Source organism: Capricornis sumatraensis, chromosome 3 (genome assembly GCF_032405125.1).
Source record: "Capricornis sumatraensis isolate serow.1 chromosome 3, serow.2, whole genome shotgun sequence".
Classification (NCBI taxonomy): Eukaryota; Metazoa; Chordata; class Mammalia; order Artiodactyla; family Bovidae; genus Capricornis; species Capricornis sumatraensis.
In genome coordinates, this window is record NC_091071.1 from 173,159,625 (window position 1) to 173,179,405 (window position 19,781).

The window sequence follows — 19,781 nt, forward strand, 5'->3', positions numbered from 1 at the left end:
TAGCTCTTTTGATTAGCATCCTGGTTGGTGAGAAGGCCTCCTGCGGACCCGAGGCTGGAGCCAGGCTTTTAAATGGAGAGCAGGTGTTTCCCTGGCCGAGATGAGCTGAGCGGATAGCCCAGGGTGGGGGAATGTCCTGGTAGAGGGTCAGACTGGGAGGGTGTGAGTCACGGGCAGGGGCTGAAGCCGGGGCTTCTCTCCCACAGGTGCCAGGGAGAGTCCGAGGAATGGGTGCCATGCCACCAGGCTCCCGGCGGGACCTGTCGGTGCCCAATCCAAGGGCTCATCGAAGGCCAAAGCTACCGGTTCCGGGTGAGAGCCCTCAACAGAGCGGGAAGCAGCGTCCCCTCCAAGGCTTCTGAGCTGGTTGTCATGGGCGACCGCGACGAAGCTCAGAGGAAGACAGGTGGGCACAGAGGCCCTGAGGGACATGCTAGAGCATCTGTCAGGGCACACCAGGAGACAGGAGAATGGGCCCCATTCCCAGCCCTGGTCCAGGAGACGAGACGCAGCCCAGCCCTCAGGAGCCCTTAGTCTCATGGAGGAGACACAGCCTCAGTGCAGTCGCTCAGTCATGCCCGACCCTTTGTGACCCCATGGACTGCAGCACGCCAGGCCTCCCTGTCCATCACCAACTCCCGGAGTTTACCCAAACTCATGTCCATTGAATCGGTGATACCATCCAACCATCTCATCCTCTGTCGTCCCCTTCTCCTGCCTTCAATCTTTCCCAGCATCAGGGTCTTTTCTAGTGAGTCAGCTCTTCATATCAGGTGGCCAAGGTATTAGCATTTCAGCTTCAGCATCAGTCCTTCCAATGAACACCCAGGACTGATTTCCTTTAGGATGGACTGGTTGGATCTCCTTGCAGTCCAAGGGACTCTCAAGAGTCTTCTCCAACACGACAGTTCAAAAGCATCAATTCTTCAGCGCTCAGCTTTCTTTATAGTCCAACTCTCACATCCAAATATGACTACTGGAAAAACCATAGCTTTGACCCAGTCTCAGGAACCCCTAGTCTGACGGAGGAGACATGGTGCTGTCCTTAGCAGCCTCTCGCCTGAGGGGGAGATAGAGCTTGTCTGCTGAAAGAAACACAAATCTTAGCACCAGACGCTAATCTGGGTGAAACCACAGCACCTTCTTCAGATGCCCTTAACCTGCAGTAGGGAAACTGCCCTGACTTAGAAGCTCCCAGCCTGGAGTGCGGAGGCGGGAAGGCAGCGAGTGGGGGACGCAGCCCTCTCAGCCCCAAGGAGTCACCCCGATGTGGGTGTGCTGTGCCCTCGGAATCCGACCCCATCGCTCCTCCTTTCTGTGCCCCTTTGCCCCCAGCGGGCAGAGCACCTCTGGGGTCTGCGAATGCCACCTGCCCGAGGACACACAGAGAGGGGCCGAGAGGTCAGGACCAGGAGCGGGGAAGGAATTAGCGCCCAGAGCAGGGCTGACCCAGCCACACACTCTGCAGCCCTTAGTTCTCCACTAACGGGTTCCATTCTCCACCCTAGAGATCCCCTTTGATATGGGAAAAACCATCACGGTCAGCACAGATGACTTTGACGGTATGTGTGAACCCCCTGACACTTGGCCTCAAGACTCCAGCACCACCCCCCTTGTGATCTGGAAGCTGGGACACAAACTGGCCCGAGGCAGAAGCTGTCTGTGGGCATGGGTCGGGTGGTGAGCGTGGGCGGGGATCCAGCTTGGGGGCCAGGCTCTCGGGTGGGTGACTGCGCCCCTCCTGGGGGACGCAGACATTGGGGAAAGTCTCCAGCAGGACATGGGGAGACCCGGGCTCTGGTTCCGGCCCTGCCCTGCCCAGCCTTCCTGGGTGACTGGAGCAAGTTCCTGCCCCCCTTCTGGGCCCTGGCCCTCTCTTCTATGAAGTGGGGGGCTGAGATGTGGGGTCTCTGAGGGCCCACACATCTCAGCCCCTGGGCGACTCTGATTCCAGACTTTGTGACCATCCCCTCACCCCCGACTAATGTGCACGCCAGCGAGATCCGTGAGGCCTACGTGGTTCTGGGCTGGGAGGAGCCAAGACCCCGAGGCAAAGCCCCGCTGACGTACTTCCTGGAGAAGGTGTGGAGACCCCTAGGGCCCCAGCCCCAGGCCAGCCGGAGAAATAGAAACACTGTGGGACCAGGATGTGAGGAGGAGTGGGGGTCCAGGGAGGTGCTGAGAGACCCCAGCAGCATCCCCTGGGGAAGCCTAATGAGAAGAGAATTTCCTGTCTGGAAGTCCTGAACATAGCCCTACACAGAGGCAGGGGAGTGGATTAAATGACCTTTTCAGATTATCTACAGCTCTGGATGGGATTTGAAGTGTTGAGGGGAAGGGGCTACTGATATTTAGATGGAGGAACTGGAGAGGTCTCCCCGAGAAGGCGAGTTTTGAGTAAAAGCCCAAAGGAAATGGGGCTTCCCTCAAAGCTCAGTCAGTAACGAGTCTGCCTGCAATGCAGGAGACCCGGGTTTGATGCCTGAGTCAGGAAGATCCCCTGGAGAAGGAAATTGCAATCCACTCCAGTATTGTTGCCTGGAAAATCCCATGGACAGAGGAGCCTGGCAGGCTACAGTCTATGGGATCGCAAGAGTCGGACACAACTGAGCCAGCCAGAGATTTCTGGGGGAAGAACATTCCAGGGAAAAAGACCAGCAAGTGCAAAGACCCAGAGGCAGGAGTGGAGCCTGGCGCCATTGGGGAGCAGCAGGGGGCCATGGAGCCTGGTGGGCGGACAAAGTGGGACGTGGAACCTGACCAGACAGATGGCAGGAGTCAGACCACAAAGCAGCTTTTACTCTGGGGCTTGGGAGGGTTCTGGGCAGACACTGATGGGATTTGACTTGTGCTGTAAAAGGATTCCTCTGCCTGTCATTTGGAGAAAAGATTGAAGGGAGTTAAAGGTAGAAGAAACAGGCAGACCAGATCAGAGGCTATTGAGATATCTCAGAAGGTGAGAGACAATGGTGGCTCTGGATCAAGGTTCTGGAAGGGAGCCTGAGAGAGGTAAACCATGGTTGGATTCTGGGTAAATTTTCAAGGCAGAGCCCGCTGGATTTGGGATTTGGGGGTATTTTTGGTTGGTTGTTTTGTTTTGTTTTTTGGCCGCACTGTGCAGCTTGTAGGGTCTTAGTGCCCCAATCAGGGATCGAACCTGGGTCCTGGCAGTGAATAGCCCCAAGCCTAACCACTGGACCGTCAGGGAATTCCCCCAACTGAATTCACTGGTGGAGTATATTTGAGGGTGAGAAATGAGAGAAAGAATCCAGGAAGGCTTCCTGGACTCTGACCTGAGCAGCTGGAAGGATGGGTGCCTTTGATTAGATGTGGGCAGCACTGGCGTGGAGGCAAGTTCAGGGTCAGTTCCACTGAATGTGAGATGCTCGACGGGCATCCAGGTAGAGACATCACGGAGGCAGGTGAATCCAAAGCTCAGATATTGAGGGGCATCCTGGGGTGGGGAGAGAGGTTAATGAAAGCACATGTGGGAAGTACTCTCCCACTTAACCAACGCCACGTTTCTCTCCTTTGTCACAGTCGGTCATAGGTAGTGGCACCTGGGAGGCCATCAACTCAGAAACTCCTGTGAAATCCCCAAGATTTGCCCTTTTGGATCTGGAGAAAGGGAAGTCGTACGTCTTCAGAGTGCGAGCGATAAACCAGTACGGCATGAGCGATCCCTCGGAGCCCAGCGAGCCCATCGCCTTGAGGGGGAAGCCAGGTACCTGGGATGCAGGAGAGGGGCGCAGGCCAGGCCAGGCTGTCAGCACCCAAGCCCCGGGCCCCCGGTGGCTGCAGGGACAGAGCCACGCACATTTCTCTGCTCCTGGCCACTCTACCTATCACAAAGCCGAGAAGCAATGTGATCACAGGCCTGTGAAGTTTCAGAACATCAAGAACTACATTTCTCTGGGCAAGAGGCTCTTGGAAGTACAGGCATTTTTTTTTTTCAGATCAACAATTCGTGAGTTGCAGAATCCAGCTGGGTCCAGACAGGAGTTGTCTGTGACCAATGGCCCCTCAGGGCTAAAGGTCTCCAACCAGAGCCTGATCCCCCTCGTGCAGCCAGGATTGGGCCCCTAGGCAGGCCTCCCGCCCTCTCCTTGGTCCCACCCCCCAGCTCTACCTCACCAGGTGGGACCGCTCTCAATAGCAGCACAGCATGGACCTGAGCAGGTCATTTCTGAGCTGCAAACCTTGATGTCCTCCCCTCCCAAACCTACTGTTCTGAAGGTCTGGTTACCGCCCCCGCCTCTGGCTCCTTCCTGAGCCTCCCAGCGGCAGCTCCACGCTAGTCCTGACTTGCCAGGGTGCCCTCTCTCCTCTGAGGCCTCTGGATTGTGGGGTCTTTTCTCTTTGATAAGACCAGACAGGTCCCTGGAGCTGCCATCACCAACGAGTCTTTTAAGGAACCAACTGCAGCATTGCCCATCTGAGAAGAGCCTGGTGTGGTGCAAGGCCTGTGTGGGGAAGATTGCCAAGTCCTAGATTTATAGTGCTCAATAATGTAGAAAAAAGATATATATATGTATCTATATAAATGCATATATTCAGGCTTCCCAGGTGGTGCTAATGGTAAAGAACCTGCCTGCCAATGCAAGAGATGTAAGAGACGCAGGTTCTATCCCTGGGTTGGGAAGATCCCCTGGAGGAGGTGCATGTCAACCCACTCCAGTATTCTTGCCCAGAGAATCCCCATGGACAGAGGAGCCTTAGCCCACGTGAATGCATGTACATATTCATCATAAGTATAAGTAGGTTGGTGGGCAGATGGAGTTTTTTCTTTCATTCTAATCTGGTTAATAGTTAAGCTTGATTCAGGGTCTCAGACAGTGAGTGGTTTGTGATTGGATGTGGGCAGTCTCTGGACCACAAGGTAGCCTTAGGGCAAGGTTCTGGTACACTTCAGAGAAGGAAAGGAGAGGAAAAGAAGAGAGAGGAGGAGAGGAGAGGAAAAAAAGACAAGGAATTGACTTGTGTTATGAAAGCGAAAGTATTGCCCAAAGTAGGAAAATACAAAAGAAGCAAGAGAGAAAGAGAGAAAGGAAGTGAGGGAGGGAAGGAAGGAGGGAAGGAGGGGCAAGAATGCCCCACCCCACAAAATCCCACTGACAGGGTAACCACTGCGAGCATCCAGGTACCTGAGCTTCTGGTCTTTTGACCACATGCCTACCAGTGCCTCTTCTTGAAAGTCCAATCAAGCCGTATGTAGAGCTTTGCATTCTACTTTTTAAAATTAATGTTATATCACAAACACATCCTCAGGTCTTGAAATCCTCCTTGAAATCAAGATTCTAGTGTGTGAGGACAACTCCATACATGGATACCCTCAGCTCCAGCTCTTGCCCACTGCTAGAATCAGGTCTCTTGGATGGTCCCTGCGTGACCTCCTTCAAGCCTCTCCCCACAACGGATGGTCCCTGCATGGCCTTCTTCAAGCCTCTCCCCACCACCCAGCCTCCATCTACTGACACACTGTCTTCAACCTGAGAGGCTGAAGTTTCTTATGGGACCTCCTGAGCCCAGGACCCCAAGTCTACATCTCAGTACCACCCCTGGGCCAAGTACAGAGCCTGGCTCAGAGTAGGCACTCAGTAGATACTGGGTTTGTGTTGGATGGATGCTGAGTTCAACCTTTGCCTGTTGACTTTGAAGGACCACTAAAACACAAGGAGAATGTCCAGGGGAAATGGAAGATGAGGCTCTAGAATTCAAGAGAGAAAACAGGGCTGGTGGTAAAGCCTGGGGATTCACCTGCAGAGAGGTGAGGATTGAAGCCATGAGCGTAGGTGGACCCTCCATGCCTTTCTTGAAGAGTTCAAGAGAAATGGAGTAAGTCAAGGAACTGAAGCTTGGAGGAGTCTCAGATTTAGGGACAAAGGGAGGAGGGGAAAACATAAACAGGTGTGTAAGGAGTTTGAGAAATACAAAGAGTACTAGGAAGGTCCTGATCTGACATTTATCCATTTATCCATCCATCCCTCTGTCCATCCATCCATCCCTCTGTCCATCCATCCATTCCTCTGTCCATCCATCCATCCGTCCATCTTTCCATCCATTCATCCATCTATCCCTCCATCCATTCTCTCATCCATCCATCCAGATCTCATTTAACAAATCATGGCAGACCCACCTCAAAGAACATTATCTGAGAAAGCCATGAAAAATAACATTTCAAGGGGAAACAAACCATGTTTCCTAAAGACTGGAGATAAGGGCTGAGGAAAATTGTCAGATCTGGTAACTTCTAAGAGAGAAAGTGACAGTAAGGATTGATAAAAGAATCTTAATGAGGAAGTGGAAATGTTTGGAGGTGAGAGAGGACTTTCAGAATACAAGAGCCTGGACCACACCTCTGAGACTAGGAAAGAGCTGCCCAAAGCCCCAGGGCATGTCTGAAGGGCTTGTGGCTACCCCCAGCCACCCCCACCCCCCATGCCTCTCTGCCTCTCCCACACCTCTCCCCCTTCCCAGCCACGTGACAGCATCTTCACTCGGCCCGTATTTTTGTGTTTCAGCCACTCTCCCACCTCCAACGCAAGTTCAAGCTTTCCGAGACACACAGACCTCTGTCTCCCTGACCTGGGATCCAGTGAAAGACAGCCCAGAGCTCCTGGGTTATTACATCTACTCCCGGGAGGCGGGATCATCTGAGTGGCACACAGTTAACAACAAACCCATCCAGGGCAGCAGGTGAGTTTGCGCCCACCCTTCCTGCCTCAGAAATAATAATAGCGGTAATAATGATGAAGCCTGCCTTTCAAGACACAGTTGGGCACAGGGCAGTGTCCTAAGCTCTTTCCATACGTTAGATCAGTTAGTTCCACCTGCAATCCTATGAACTTAGGGCTACCTTTTTGCTTGTTTGTTTGGCTGTTCTGGGTCTTCATTGTGGTACACAGGCTTTTCTAGTTGTGGTTCACAGGCTTAGCTGCCTCATAGCACATGGGATCTTAGTTCCCCCACCAAGGATCAAACCGGAGTCCACTGCAGTGCTAGGCAGATTCTTTACCGCTGGACTACCAGGGAAGTCCCAAGACTGTTAATTTTTATTGTCATCGCACAGAAGAAACTGAGGCACAGCACAGATAAGTAGCTTGCCAAAACTTCCTTAGCTAGTGAATGGAGGAACCAGGACCTGCCCCAGACGGCCTCTTTTCTGGCAAACCCTCTCTAAGGGCACGCTATTTGGAGATAGCAGGGACTGGCTAGGTCTTGTCCTTCCGGAAGCTTAGAGACAGAGAGGCAGAGCGTACAGGCCGCGAGGCCAGGGTCTAGGCTCCTCGCCCACCCTCGCTTCCCAGGGACCTTTGCGCAGAGACTCGCCCTCTCTGACCTCAGCTCAGCCTGCCTGTGCGCCCCCCCACTCCCCTCTGAGCCTCCCTCCTCACTCGGTGGCCTCATCCTTGCAGGCAGGAGCCTCAGGCTGCTGGACTCATGACTTCTCTCCATTTTGAGGCCCTGTGGGATCAGGGACTCAGTTAATGACACATACCCCTCCATTCCATCCGACGACTGACCAGGCCCTGAGCGCACCTGCGGGCTCCCCTCACCCTGGGCTGCAAGATCATTTCACCCAAAGAAAGAGACAGGACCTGGTGCCCCACTGGCTCACGGTGCCTTGCAGTCACTCACGCTTTGTCACCGCTAAATTTTGGGTTTGGGACAATTGAGAGTCCAAGGTATCCCTGGAATGACGTCTCCCCAAGGACTTGCATCCAGGTGGGCGTCCCTGGGGGGGTGCTGAGCGAGAGTCACGTGACAGGAACGTGTCACACGTGGGAGTGGCATGCCCCTCTGGTACATCCAGAGCGCTCATCACACATGTGTATCTCATCGGTTACGCATGTTGGGGCTGGAAAGAGGGTAAACACAGCTGCCCAGGAGTGTTGCCTGAGGTGATGGCCTAAAGCGAGCTCAGCTGAAGGCAGGGCCTGGTTCACCACCGTGCCACGAGCTCCTCAGAAGCTGGCTCACAGGAGATGCTCAAAAAAGACGTGAATGAACGAAGAATGAACGGGCAGGCACTGCGCTGGGATTCAGGAGGCCTGGGCTGCAGCCCATTCCTGACGGGCTGTGTGCTCTTGGCTCACCTCATTCCTCCAGCAGAAGGCCTTCCCTACCTGTAAAGTGAAGAAACTAGTTTGATCCATAAGGGCCTTTCCAGCCTTCTAACATTCAACCCCTTGAGGTCAACTGACCGAGAGAAGCTCCCTATAGAACGAGATTTGCTCCAGGAAGATGTTGATAAGTGGAGAAGGGTTCACAATCTGAGTCTTACTGAGAAGGGACAGGATGGGAGGACATTTTTCTCTAAGCCAGAGTATCCTTGTGTGTCTCTGGCTGATGATTCTCTTTGGGGGTCTTTAAAGGGACTCTGATTTAGAGTTACAGCATTTGTACAGATAAAAAGACCACTCAAGTTCCCAGGATGAGGCCCAAAGTCCCGGAGATCTACTAGATTGCTCGGTTCAGGGCTTGGCTACCTGGGCCTTCAAATGGTACTTTTCCCAAGGTATTTGCTTTTTTTTTTTTTTAATTTTACTGCGATGGTGCACAGGCTTCTCTGTAATTGTGGCAGTGAGGCTTAGTTGCCCTGTAGTATGTGGGATCTTAGTTCCCCAGCCAGGGACTGAACCCGTGTCCCCTGCATTGCAAGGCAGATTCTTAACCACTGGACCACCAGGGAAGTCCCCAGCGTGTTTGCACTTTAATGACAGGCTCTAGAAGTCACAGCCTTTAAAATCTTAAGGACCTCACCCTCTAGGATGCAGGCATCACTTTGGGGGCAGGGGCAAGGTCTTTAGGTGGGAACTGAGGCCCTCCAATCCTCCCACGCTGGGGGCCACTTATCCCGCACAGGGTTGTTCTAGAAACTTCAGGGATGTCTCCAAACTGTTTGGCCATCCCTGAAGGCAGCACATTTCTCTCCCAGGTTTACAATTCCCGGGCTAAGGACAGGGAAGGAGTATGAGTTTTGTATCAGGTCCGTCAGCGAGGCCGGAGTCGGGGAGAGCTCAGCCATCACCGAACCCATCAGGGTCAAGCAGGCTCTGGGTGAGTCCACAGGTGCAGCCTGCAAGCCTGGAGGGTGGGCGGCCATGGCCTGGGCAGAGAGCTGGGAGCTTACTGACCATCTCTTGGAGGGTCCAATCCAGAGACCATGGGGCAGAAGCCTTCCCGGGGGATCAGATGCCGCCCCTGACCACCCAATCCTTTGAGGAAAGAGTAACAGTGGCCTGAGACCAGCATGGAGGCCCAGGTGTCCTCTGTGTAGCAGAGTCAGAGTTATCAAGGGACACCGCCGGCTAAGTCAGCACCCTCAGAGAGGGTGGGCACCCACCAGGGGAGGCTCACCACCTCCCTCGGGCCCCACTGCCCAGTCTGGCCATGCCCTGGGAGCAGTGACCCTCACCCCCTTGCCTCCCTGTAGCTACACCGTCTGCACCATATGACTTCGCCCTCCTGAACTGCGGGAAAAACGAAATGGTCATTGGATGGAAACCCCCGAAGCGGCGTGGAGGGGGCAAGATCCTGGGTTACTTCGTGGACCAGCACAACTCCGAGGAGCTGGACTGGCATGCGGTCAACCAGCAGCCTGTCCCCACCCAGGTTTGCAAGGTGAGGCTGGAAGGCGGCCACCGGCCTGAGGTCCTGACTTACGCAGGCAGAGACCAGAGGTCGGGGCTGGAGGTTCTGAGGCTGAGAGACCTCAGGCTCTTCAGCCTGCACGATCCAGCTGATTGTCAAGGGCAGACCAATCTCACCAAAAGTCCCCACAGACCTCCCGCTGTGAGCTCGATCCTCTGTCTCCCCAGCCTCAGCCTTCACAGTCTGTCTTTCTGCTCTTCAAGGTCAGCAACCTCCATGAAGGTCACTTCTATGAGTTCCGTGCCCGGGCCGTAAACTGGGCGGGTGTTGGCGAGCTGTCGGCACCCAGCAAGCTGTTTGAGTGTAAAGAGTGGACGATGCCCCAACCAGGTGAGTGGCCGGGAGGAGCCAAAGGCCAGTACCAGTCCTTGCCTCCTCCCTCCCCAAAGCTAACCAGTGAAGATGAACATCACTGCCCTGCTCTCTTTCCCCATCCCCTTCCACCAATGGGCCCATAATCTTATCCACAGATGGTCGTAACCCAGTTAGGTCAAGAGCTCTGACCTTGGTTGGCCATTGACTGACCCTGCACCCCCGTCCAAATTAACTCTCTAGCTCAGCACTCCATCGGAGCTCTGATTCTCGCCACAGGCCAATCTCAAACCCCAAAGGCACACGGCTAGGTGACCAGCTCATTCCAGTTTGCCCAGCACTTTCCCTGTATTATCATCAAAAGTCCCATGTGCCAGTCCTGGACAAAGAGCCACATTAGCGTTCTCACAAGGTAGCCCTTCACCTCCCACTTAGGAAGGGAGGATGCCAACCTTTCACCTTTCCATTCAGCTCAGTGCTGTTTCTGCACAAACCTTTTACCTGAATGGCAGATAGTCACTCTGTGTGAGGCCTGAGACGAAATTATAAACAACTGATACTTACTGGATACTACCAGGTGTATTCTGTCATTAATGCTCACACCAGCACTCTTCTATAAGAACTACTATTATCCCCATTTTACAGATGAGGAGACAAGAGCATAGAGGTAAAGTAACTTGCCCAGTCTGCATGGCCTGAAAGGGTGGAACTGGGACCTGAACCCCACACCCTGAGCTTCTACATTAAACACTGAAATGGCAAAGAGATCAAACAGATGAATGCTGTGTGGGGGCTGGGAATGAGGAGGATCAGGGATGTTTCCCAGAGGAAGTGCTACTGGGCACACTTAACTCTGTTTCCGAGGCAGACCAAGCTTTGCCATGAAGCCAAGGCGGGCCAGGTCTCCACCAGACCCTGAGCAGGCACTTCCAGGCCTGGGAGGGACTGGAAGATGGACAAGCTTGCTGACTTACCACCTGCTTGCCTCCTGACTGTGTGGCTGGTATTTGAGTGCCTGGCTGCCCATCTCCTTCTCTCGCCCATCTTCCCACAGGGCCCCCGTATGACCTGCGGGTGTTTGAGGTGCGGGCCACCTCCCTGATGCTGACGTGGGAGCCCCCTCTCTACCAAGGGGCTGGACCTGTCACAGGCTACCGCATCAGTTTCCAGGAGGAAGGCTCTGAGGAGTGGAAGCCAGTCACTCCAGACCTCATCTCTGGCACCCACCTGAGGGTGAGTCCCCGCCCTGCCACAGGATACAGCGACTCCAGAACATCAAAGCTGGACCGGCCCTCAGAGGTCACTGCCCTCGCTTACTGGCAGCAGAGGATCAGAAAGGGGGTGTGGCTTAGCCAGGGTCACACAGCGAGTTCGCAGTAGGTCTGGCTGGCAGGTTGGCCTTAACTTGCTCTGTGCTGAGTAGTTCAGTTCAGTCGCTCAGTCATGTCCGATTCTTTGTGACCCCATGAATCCCAGCACACCAGGCCTCCCTGTCCATCACCAACTCCTGGAGTTCACTCAGACTCACGTCCATTGAGTCCATGATGCCATCCAGCCATCTCATCCTCTGTTGTCCCCTTCTCCTCCTGCCCCCAATCCCTCCCAGCATCAGGGTCTTTTCCAATGAGTCAACTCTTCACATGAGGTGGCCAAAGTACTGGAGTTTCAGCTTTAGCATCATTCCTTCCAAAGAAATCCCAGGGCTGATCTCCTTCAGAATGGACTGGTTGGATCTCCTTGCAGTCCAAGGGACTCTCAGGAGTCTTCTCCAACACCACAGTTCAAAAGCATCAATTCTTCAGCACTCAGCCTTCTTCACAGTCCAACTCCCACATCCATACATGACCACAGGAAAAACCATAGCCTTGACTAGACGGACCTTAGTCGGCAAAGTAATGTCTCTGCTTTTGAATATACTATCTAGGTTGCTCATAACTTTTCTTCCAAGGAGTAAGCGTCTTTTAATTTCATGGCTGCAGTCACCATCTGCAGTGATTTTGGAGCCCCCAAAAATAAAGTCTGACACTGTTTCCACTGTTTCCCCAACTATTTCCCATGAAGTGATGGGACCGGATGCCATGATCTTCGTTTTCTGAATGTTGAGCTTTAAGCCAACTTTTTCACTCTCCACTTTCACTTTCATCAAGAGGCTGAGTAGACTCCTCCCTAAAAATTCACTTGTAATCAGCAAGGTGTAGCAGCCTTTGGGTGTGCATATCCCGCTTTAAAACACTTATTTATTATTGACTTTTGGCTGTGCTGGCTCTCTGCTGCTGAGAGGGGGTTTTCTCCTGTTGCAGGGAGCAGGGGCCGCTCTCTAGTCGTGGTGCACTGGGTTCTGATTGCAGTGGCTTCTCTTCTTGCAAAGCATGGGCTCTAGGGCATGCGGGCCTCAGTAGTTGTGGCGCACGGAGCTTAGTGGCTCTGTGGCATGTGGCATCTTCCTGGACCAGGGACTGAACCCATGTCCCCTCCATTGCTGGGTGCATTCCTATCCACTGTACCGCCAGGGACGTCCTTGATATGCACATCCCTTAAGCTAGGAATTCTGCTTCTAGGACTGAACTGTAGAGGAGCAGTTAGTCAAATGCACAAAGACCTCAGGACAGTGATGCTCACTGTAGTGTTGCTTATGAAGGCAAAAGTTGGAAACAGCTTAAACGTCCATCAGCAGTGGGTTTGTTTAAATAGATCACAGGGTATCCTTGATGCGAACTCAGTGCCAGGGAGTAAAAACTGTGGGAGTTTCAGGAGTAGCAATAGCATATACAACAAGGTAGAGCTACTTGTAAGTTTTGACACAAAAATGTATCCGTCATATGTGGCTAAAACAATGCACAATACAGAGCAGGATATTTAAATGTTCAGTCCAGTCGCTCAGTCGTGTCCGACTCGTTGCAACCCCATAAATTGCAGCACGCCAGGCCTCCCTGTCTATCACCATCTCCGGGAGTTCACCCAAACTCATGTGCATCGAGTTGGTGATGCCATCCAGCCATCTCATCCTCTGTCATCCCCTTCTCCTCCTGCCCCCAATCCCTCCCAGCATCAGGGTCTTTTCCAATGAGCCAACTCTTCGCATGAGGTGGCCAAAGTATTGGAGTTTCAGCTTCAGCATCAGTCCTTCCAATGAACACCCAGGACTGATTTCCTTTAGGATAGGCTGGCTGGATCTCCTTGCAGTCTAAGGGACTCGCAAGAGTCTTCTCCAACACCACAGTTCAAAAGCATCAATTCTTTGGTGCTCAGCCTTCTTCACAGTCCAACTCCCACATCCATACCTGACCACTGGAAAAACCATAGCCTTGACTAGATGGACCTTTGTTGGCAAAGTAATGTCTCTGCTTTTCAATATGCTATCTAGGTTTGTCATAACTTTCCTTCCAAGGAGTAAGCGTCTTTTAATTTCATGGCTGCAATCACCATCTGCAGTGATTTTGGAGCCCCAAAAAATAAAGTCTGACACTGTTTCCACTGTTTCCCCATCTATTTCCCATGAAGTGATAGGACCAGATGCCATGATCTTCGTTTTCTGAATGTTGAGCTTTAAGCCAACTTTTTCACTCTCCTCTTTCACTTTCATCAAGAGATTTCTTAGTTCCTCTTCACTTTCTGCCATAAGGGTGGTGTCATCTGCATATCTGAGGTTATTGATATTTCTCCCGGCAATCTTGATTCCAGCTTGTGCTTCTTCCAGCCCAGAATTTCTCATGATGTACTCTGCATTTAAGTTAAACAAGCAGGGCGACAATATACAGCCTTAACGTACTCCTTTCCCGATTTGGAACCAGTCTGTTGTTCCATGTCCAGTTGCTTCCTTATGTTAGATAACATTTAATAGGGGTTTCCCTAGTGGCTCATGGGTAAAGAACCCAGCTGCGATGCAGGAGACACAGGTTTGACCCCTGGGTTGGGGAGATCCCCTGGAGGAGGAAATAGCAACCCACTCCAGCATTTTTGCCTGGGAAAATCCCATGGACAGAGGAGCCTGGCGGGCTACAGACCATGGGTTCACAAAAGAGGCAGACACAACTGAGCAACTGAGCACGCAGCACGTAATATATGTATATCACATTGTATATTAATGACCACGTATGCATATATATGTTTCTTAATTTCAATGAGAAGCAAACTCTGAACTCTTTGGATAAATGATAAATGTGGCAGAATCACTGGTTTTATGCACCTGTGGTGGTTGTTTTCACTTCCACATGTGTAGAAGGGGAAACACAAACGACGCTCTTCTGGCATAACAAAGACGGCTCCCGCATATTTGTCTCGTCAGAAAGCAAGGGTGTCCGCTGAAGCATTCTTGGTGGTGATTTAGTCACTAAGTCGTGTCCAACTCCTGGGACCCCATGGAATGTAGCCCGCCAGGCTCCTCTGTCCATTGGATTCTCTAGACAAGAATACTGGAGTGGGTTGCCTTGCCCTTCTCCAGGGGCTCTTCCCAACCTAGGGATCGAACCCAGGTCCCCGGCATTGTAGGCAGATTCTTTAACAACTGAGCTACAAGGGAAGCCCGTAGCGTTCTTAACAGACACAAATTACTAACAGACAATCCATCGGATCACAGACTTCCAGGCGGTAGTATCTGTCTCTGAAGACAACATGTCTCACAGGCCTCCTTGGTTTAAAGAAAGTTCCATGAGATGTATTCAATTTTATCTTCTGCAGCGCTAAGGAGAGAGGGAATATTTTCTCCCAGCAGGCAGGAGGGTGTGTGGGTTTCAGCCCCACAGGTGAACACTCTGTTAGCACCAAGAGGAAAGAAAAGCACGCTCGAGAGGCCTGAAACGATGTGGAAAGAAGATACTAGCAAGCAGACTACGGTGCGCGTCACATCTCAACATGGTCTGAGTGCTAAGTCGCTTCAGTCATGTTCGGATCTTTAGGACCCCGTGGACTGTAGCCCATCAGGCTCCTCTGTCCGTGGGATTTCCCAGGCAAGAATACTGGAGTGGGTTGCCATGCCCTCCTCCAGCGGATCTTCCCCACCCAGGGATCAAACCCGCATCTCTTATGTCTCCTACTGCAAGAGGGTTCTTTACCACTAGCGCCACCAGGGAAGCCCTCAACATGCTTTACATGCATTTAATACAAGCACTAATGGATTTTTACAATATTGGCAACTTTGGTCATCTCTAGGAGTGGAAATACCAGGGGAGCCTTCACTTTATATTCTTTTCTATTGCTTTGATATTTTCCCCAACAAGCATGCATTTCTTTCATAGTCAGAAAAAAATTAAAATAGTTCATTTTGAAACAATAATATTAAGTCTTAACTGAATCACAGAGGGATGAGAGCCCATGGGATGCTCTGAGATTCTGCAGCTGCTGCCCCCATGGGAGCCGGCTCCCTGCGGTAGAGTCAGCCAGCGCTGGACAGCTGACCCTGGAGAGCCACAGGAGATGGCTGGTCCCTCTGCCCTCCAGGGTCGGGGAGCTTCAGTGACTTGGTGCCATTCCTGCGTGTGGATGATTGGCCGGCATTCACTCAACACTTCTGGACACCTCCTTAGTGCCAGACCGGGAACTAGATCCTGGATGTAAAAAGCTCAAGGCTCAAGTCACAGGCCTTGGGGGACAGGCAATTACAATACTGTGTGCCATACAATCGAGATAGGTTCAAGGGATTCTGGGCACTCCAAGGAGGAAGGTAAGAGACCCTTCCTGGACTCGTCCCATCTGCCATGCTGAGTGGCTGAGGATGAGTTGGAGTTGCTAGACCAAGAGGAGGGAAGGGCATTCCAGACACAGGGCTCTGCGAGGGCAAAGGCAGGGAGGCATGAAGCAACGTGATGCATGGGGGACCCTGAGGAGCCAGGGAGTGAAGGGGGCACAGAGCGGAGGAAGAAGACAGAAGGCTGAAGATAGTTGGGTGAGGAAGACTTTGGTACGAAGCCACGAAATCTGAAGTTCACCCTGAAGCCACTGAAAGAATTAAGTGCAATCAGACTGGCATCTTGGAAAGATTGGTAGAGGGAAACAGAGACCAGGAAGATGGCTCTAGACGCAGAGGCGCCATTTAGGAAACTTGCACTAACCCTGGTGAGAAGAAATGACACTTTAATCAAGGCATGGCTGGGACACAGAGAGGTCACATTCAGGAAACGTTAGAGGGGCTTCTCTGGTGGTACAGTGGATGAGAATCCACCTGCCAGTGCAGGGGACACAGGTTTGACCCCTGGTCCAGAAAGATTCCACATTCCACGGAGCAACCAAGCCCATGTACCGCAGCTACTGAGTCTGCACGGCCCAGAGCCTGTGCTCCGCAACAAGAGAGCCCACCGCAGTGAGAAGCCTGTGCACTGCACCTAGAGCGCAGGCCCTGCTCGCTGCCGCTGGAGAAAGCCCACGTGCAGTAACAAAGCCCCATGTGCAGTAACAAAGCCCCACGTGCAGTAGCAAAGCCCCAGCGCGTCCAACAAGCAGTCAATAAATTTTTTTAAAAAAAGAAAGAAACGTTAGGGAAATAAAATGGGAACTTTGGTGATGAGAGGTGTAGGGCTCAAGAAAAAGATGTCAGAGATGATCCCCAAGCTTCTTTCCGGGGTGACGGATGGAGGAGAGGCCGGGGGCCCAGGAGGAGAAAGAGTTTTCTTGTGAGGAAGCTGATGGTAAGCTAAGCTCCAAGCAGATGGAGTTCTGGGCGTCACAGGCATGGGAGGTAATCTCAGTGGAGATGCCTGTCTGAAGCTGGAGCTCAAGAAAGGAACAAGCCCCGAGCCTGTCCCTTCCCCCGGGCAGCCTGGCACCCCCCGGGGGTGGATGGTGATCGATCAATCCCCTGCACCCCGTGGCCAGAGCCTCTGCCCTCCTCAGGGCTCACTCTTACCCTCCCCTTTCCTCCAGATTTCCGATTTGCAGCCGGGGAAGACCTACATGTTCCAAGTACAGGCTGTGAACTCAGCGGGCCCAGGGCAGCCCTCCATGCCCACCGACCCGGTACTCCTGGAGGACAAGCCAGGTAGGGGGAAGGCGGGGGAGGATCCGCAGCAGGAAGATGGACCGGCTGGGCCTCCCCTCCCCCCCACACCCCTTCCTGCCCATTTCTCTCCCAGCCCCTACTCTCGTTTATTTCTGTGGGATCCTGAGATGGATCCTGAAATCTGAACACATGGTCTTCTTCTATGAGATGGGTCCTCCATCCTTGATACGCCAGGTTCCTAAACTCTTACAACTCTTCGTGGATATTTAAAATAATAACCAGCTGCATTTCAGATACACCATGTGACTTTGCCTGCCTTGCAGTCACAGGTCCCTTCTGGGTCCCCTCCTACCACACAGGCCAGATGCTATGTCGGGTCCTTACACTGTCTGACCCTCCCAACAAGCCCTTGAGAGAGCTGTCCTTGTCCCCACTTTTTTTTAATGTTTATTTATTTATTATTTTTGGCTGCACTGGGTCTTTGTTGCGGCTCGAGGGCTTTCTCTAGTTGCAGCGAGCAGGGACTACTCTCCAGCTGCTTAGCTGTGGCACATGGGCTCAGTTGCCTCACAGCGTGTGGGATCTCCCTGGACCAGGGATCAAACCCGTGCCCCCTGCATTGGCAGGCAGATTCTTAACTCCTGCACCACCAGGGAACCCCTCATTGCCCCCACTTAAGAACAGATTTTGTTGCAGCTCAGAGAAGTTAAATGACCAAGTCACATAGCTCGTGTATGCCGGACTCACTCAGTTCTTCTCACTATAAAGTGTGTTCTTTCCCCATTCTTTTAATTATTCATTCAGCAAGTATCTGATGACACCCATGCTGCACTGGGGACAAGGCAGTGATGAGACAGCAAGGCTCCCACTCTAGTGACAGGGGTGGGGACAGAAGGACAGTAAACATGTAAATGCTGAAAAAGTCAATGATAAGTGATAAGGAAATAAAACAGGGTGATAGGGTGGGGTAGGCATTACTTTAGCCAGAGTAGTCAAGAAGGGCCTCTGGAGGTGACATTTGAGCTGAGAAAGAGCCTGATCATGCAACGCCTTGGAGGCCACTAGAGTCTAGAGTTTATTATTTTATTCGAGTGCAATGGGCAGCTATTGGAGGCTTTAAGCGGGGAACAGGCCTTACCTGGTTTATTATTTCTAAATGTCTGGTACCCTCCATTGAATCCTGCCCTCAGATGCCCGGGAGATCGAGGTTGGTGTGGATGACGAGGGCTTTATCTACATGGCTTTTGAAGCCCCAGAGGCCCCCGACTCTGCCGAGTTTCAGTGGTCCAAGGACTACAAGGGCCCACCGGACCCCGAGAGGGTCAAGGTCAAGGAGGAGGCTAACAAGTAAGTGAGGGGAAGGGCACCACACCTAGGGCACAGGTCCCGGATGTTATCAGATGAACGGGTAAAAGCTCGCAGGTGAGCCCACCTGGCAGGACCCCCGATGATGAGCTTGAGGGGGCTGCATGGTCTCCCCTAAAGGATGCTGACTGCCACCTCGGGAAGAAGTGAGAGAGAGGGCAACAGATGGGCTGAAACGGTGATACTCATCTGGAGATTCTTTTTCTGCAACAAATGTGCCTCTATGTGGCTGCTTCCAAGGAGACGCTCAGGATTTGGTTTCTAGCCTGAGTACCAGCAACTTGCTCTTGGAAGTTCTCTGGGCTCAGCTTCCTCATCAGTAAAAGAGGGGTTAGGATGTCAAGGGCCTCCAGGTCTTGCTCCTCCATCCATAGCAGCTCTGGCTTCAGCCCCGTCCAGCAGGAGACAAAGCTAATGACTTGAGCCCAAGGAGAGGCAGGCCTGGGGGATGTGGACAGTATGAAGACGGTTCCAGAGAGCCTGGCTAGCAGGGGCCACTGAGGGCGGCAGGCCAGACTGGCTCTGGGCAGGGGACCCCAGGAACGTGTAAGGAGGCAGACGCCCCTGCTCGGCCAGGGTCTGGGTCTGGGATGCAGGGCGTCCAAGGTCGACCTAGACTCCCCAGCTCCCAGGCTTCCAGGTCACGAGTCCCCTCTCAGAGCCTCTGCTCTGCTGTCTCTGCAGATCCAAGATCATCCTGAAAGATCCCGGCCTCGAGGATTTGGGCACCTACTCGGTGGTGGTCACAGATGCTGACGAAGACATCTCAGCAAGCCACACGCTGACGGAGGATGGTGAGGCCCCTCTCCGCCGTGACCACCCCAGAGACAGGCCCAGAGTACCAAACACAAATACCCCAGGGGCCAGCAAGAAGCCATAAAAATGAGTAAAGCAGAGATTTCAAGAGAAGTAGGTCCTCTCCCACCCACTCAGTCAGCAGGTCCATGAATAATAAGTATCAGTTGAGCACCGACCGCACTGAATCACATCAGTGAACCCCACTGGCAAAAATCGCTGCCTGATGGAGCTCATACTATTCTCATCTCTCTCTTTCCTTTTTCTACTATTGATAAAAGCAAAGGTACCGGTGAATTATTTCACTCCCTTCCGTAGCCTAAAAAAACAACAGTGTAAGTGGAATGATAAACTGCCAAAGGCAGTTAGTCTAAGGGGTGAGGATGGCCACAGGGAGCAGTAGGGGCCGTGGCCACCAGAGAGGGGAGGCTGGGCCTAAACTCATTGTCCATGAGACTCACCCTCTGCTGTCTCCATAGCAACTGGGACAGCCATTGTTCTCCCTGCTGAACACACAAGGGGCCCTTTGATTTTGTTAAGACACAGTTGCCAGGCGGGTCCAGATTTCTATTCCAGTTCCACAATTTCCTGGCTGTTTGACCTTGGGCAAGTCATGATCCCTCTCTGGGCCTCAGTTTTCTCACCTGTAGAAGGGGGTGGTAATAACCCCTGATACCCAAAGTGAAACAGTGTTGTTATGCAGATACACTTACGTGGCTCCATG

At 52.6% G+C, this 19,781-nt stretch overlaps 1 protein-coding gene across 1 annotated transcript in view; it reads left to right on the forward strand.

Annotated features, from left to right (window-relative positions):
- Window positions 1-19,781, forward strand: part of MYOM3 (myomesin 3) — a 48,546-nt gene that overhangs the window by 15,480 nt on the left and 13,285 nt on the right. Inside the window, exons 11-22 of the mRNA XM_068968515.1 lie at window positions 207-406; window positions 1,509-1,562; window positions 1,955-2,082; window positions 3,541-3,724; window positions 6,522-6,696; window positions 8,939-9,060; window positions 9,437-9,624; window positions 9,858-9,984; window positions 11,021-11,199; window positions 16,822-16,936; window positions 18,088-18,244; window positions 18,947-19,056. Coding sequence (XP_068824616.1) covers window positions 207-406; window positions 1,509-1,562; window positions 1,955-2,082; window positions 3,541-3,724; window positions 6,522-6,696; window positions 8,939-9,060; window positions 9,437-9,624; window positions 9,858-9,984; window positions 11,021-11,199; window positions 16,822-16,936; window positions 18,088-18,244; window positions 18,947-19,056 — 1,739 coding nt within the window. The remainder of the gene's footprint in view (window positions 1-206; window positions 407-1,508; window positions 1,563-1,954; window positions 2,083-3,540; window positions 3,725-6,521; window positions 6,697-8,938; window positions 9,061-9,436; window positions 9,625-9,857; window positions 9,985-11,020; window positions 11,200-16,821; window positions 16,937-18,087; window positions 18,245-18,946; window positions 19,057-19,781) is intronic.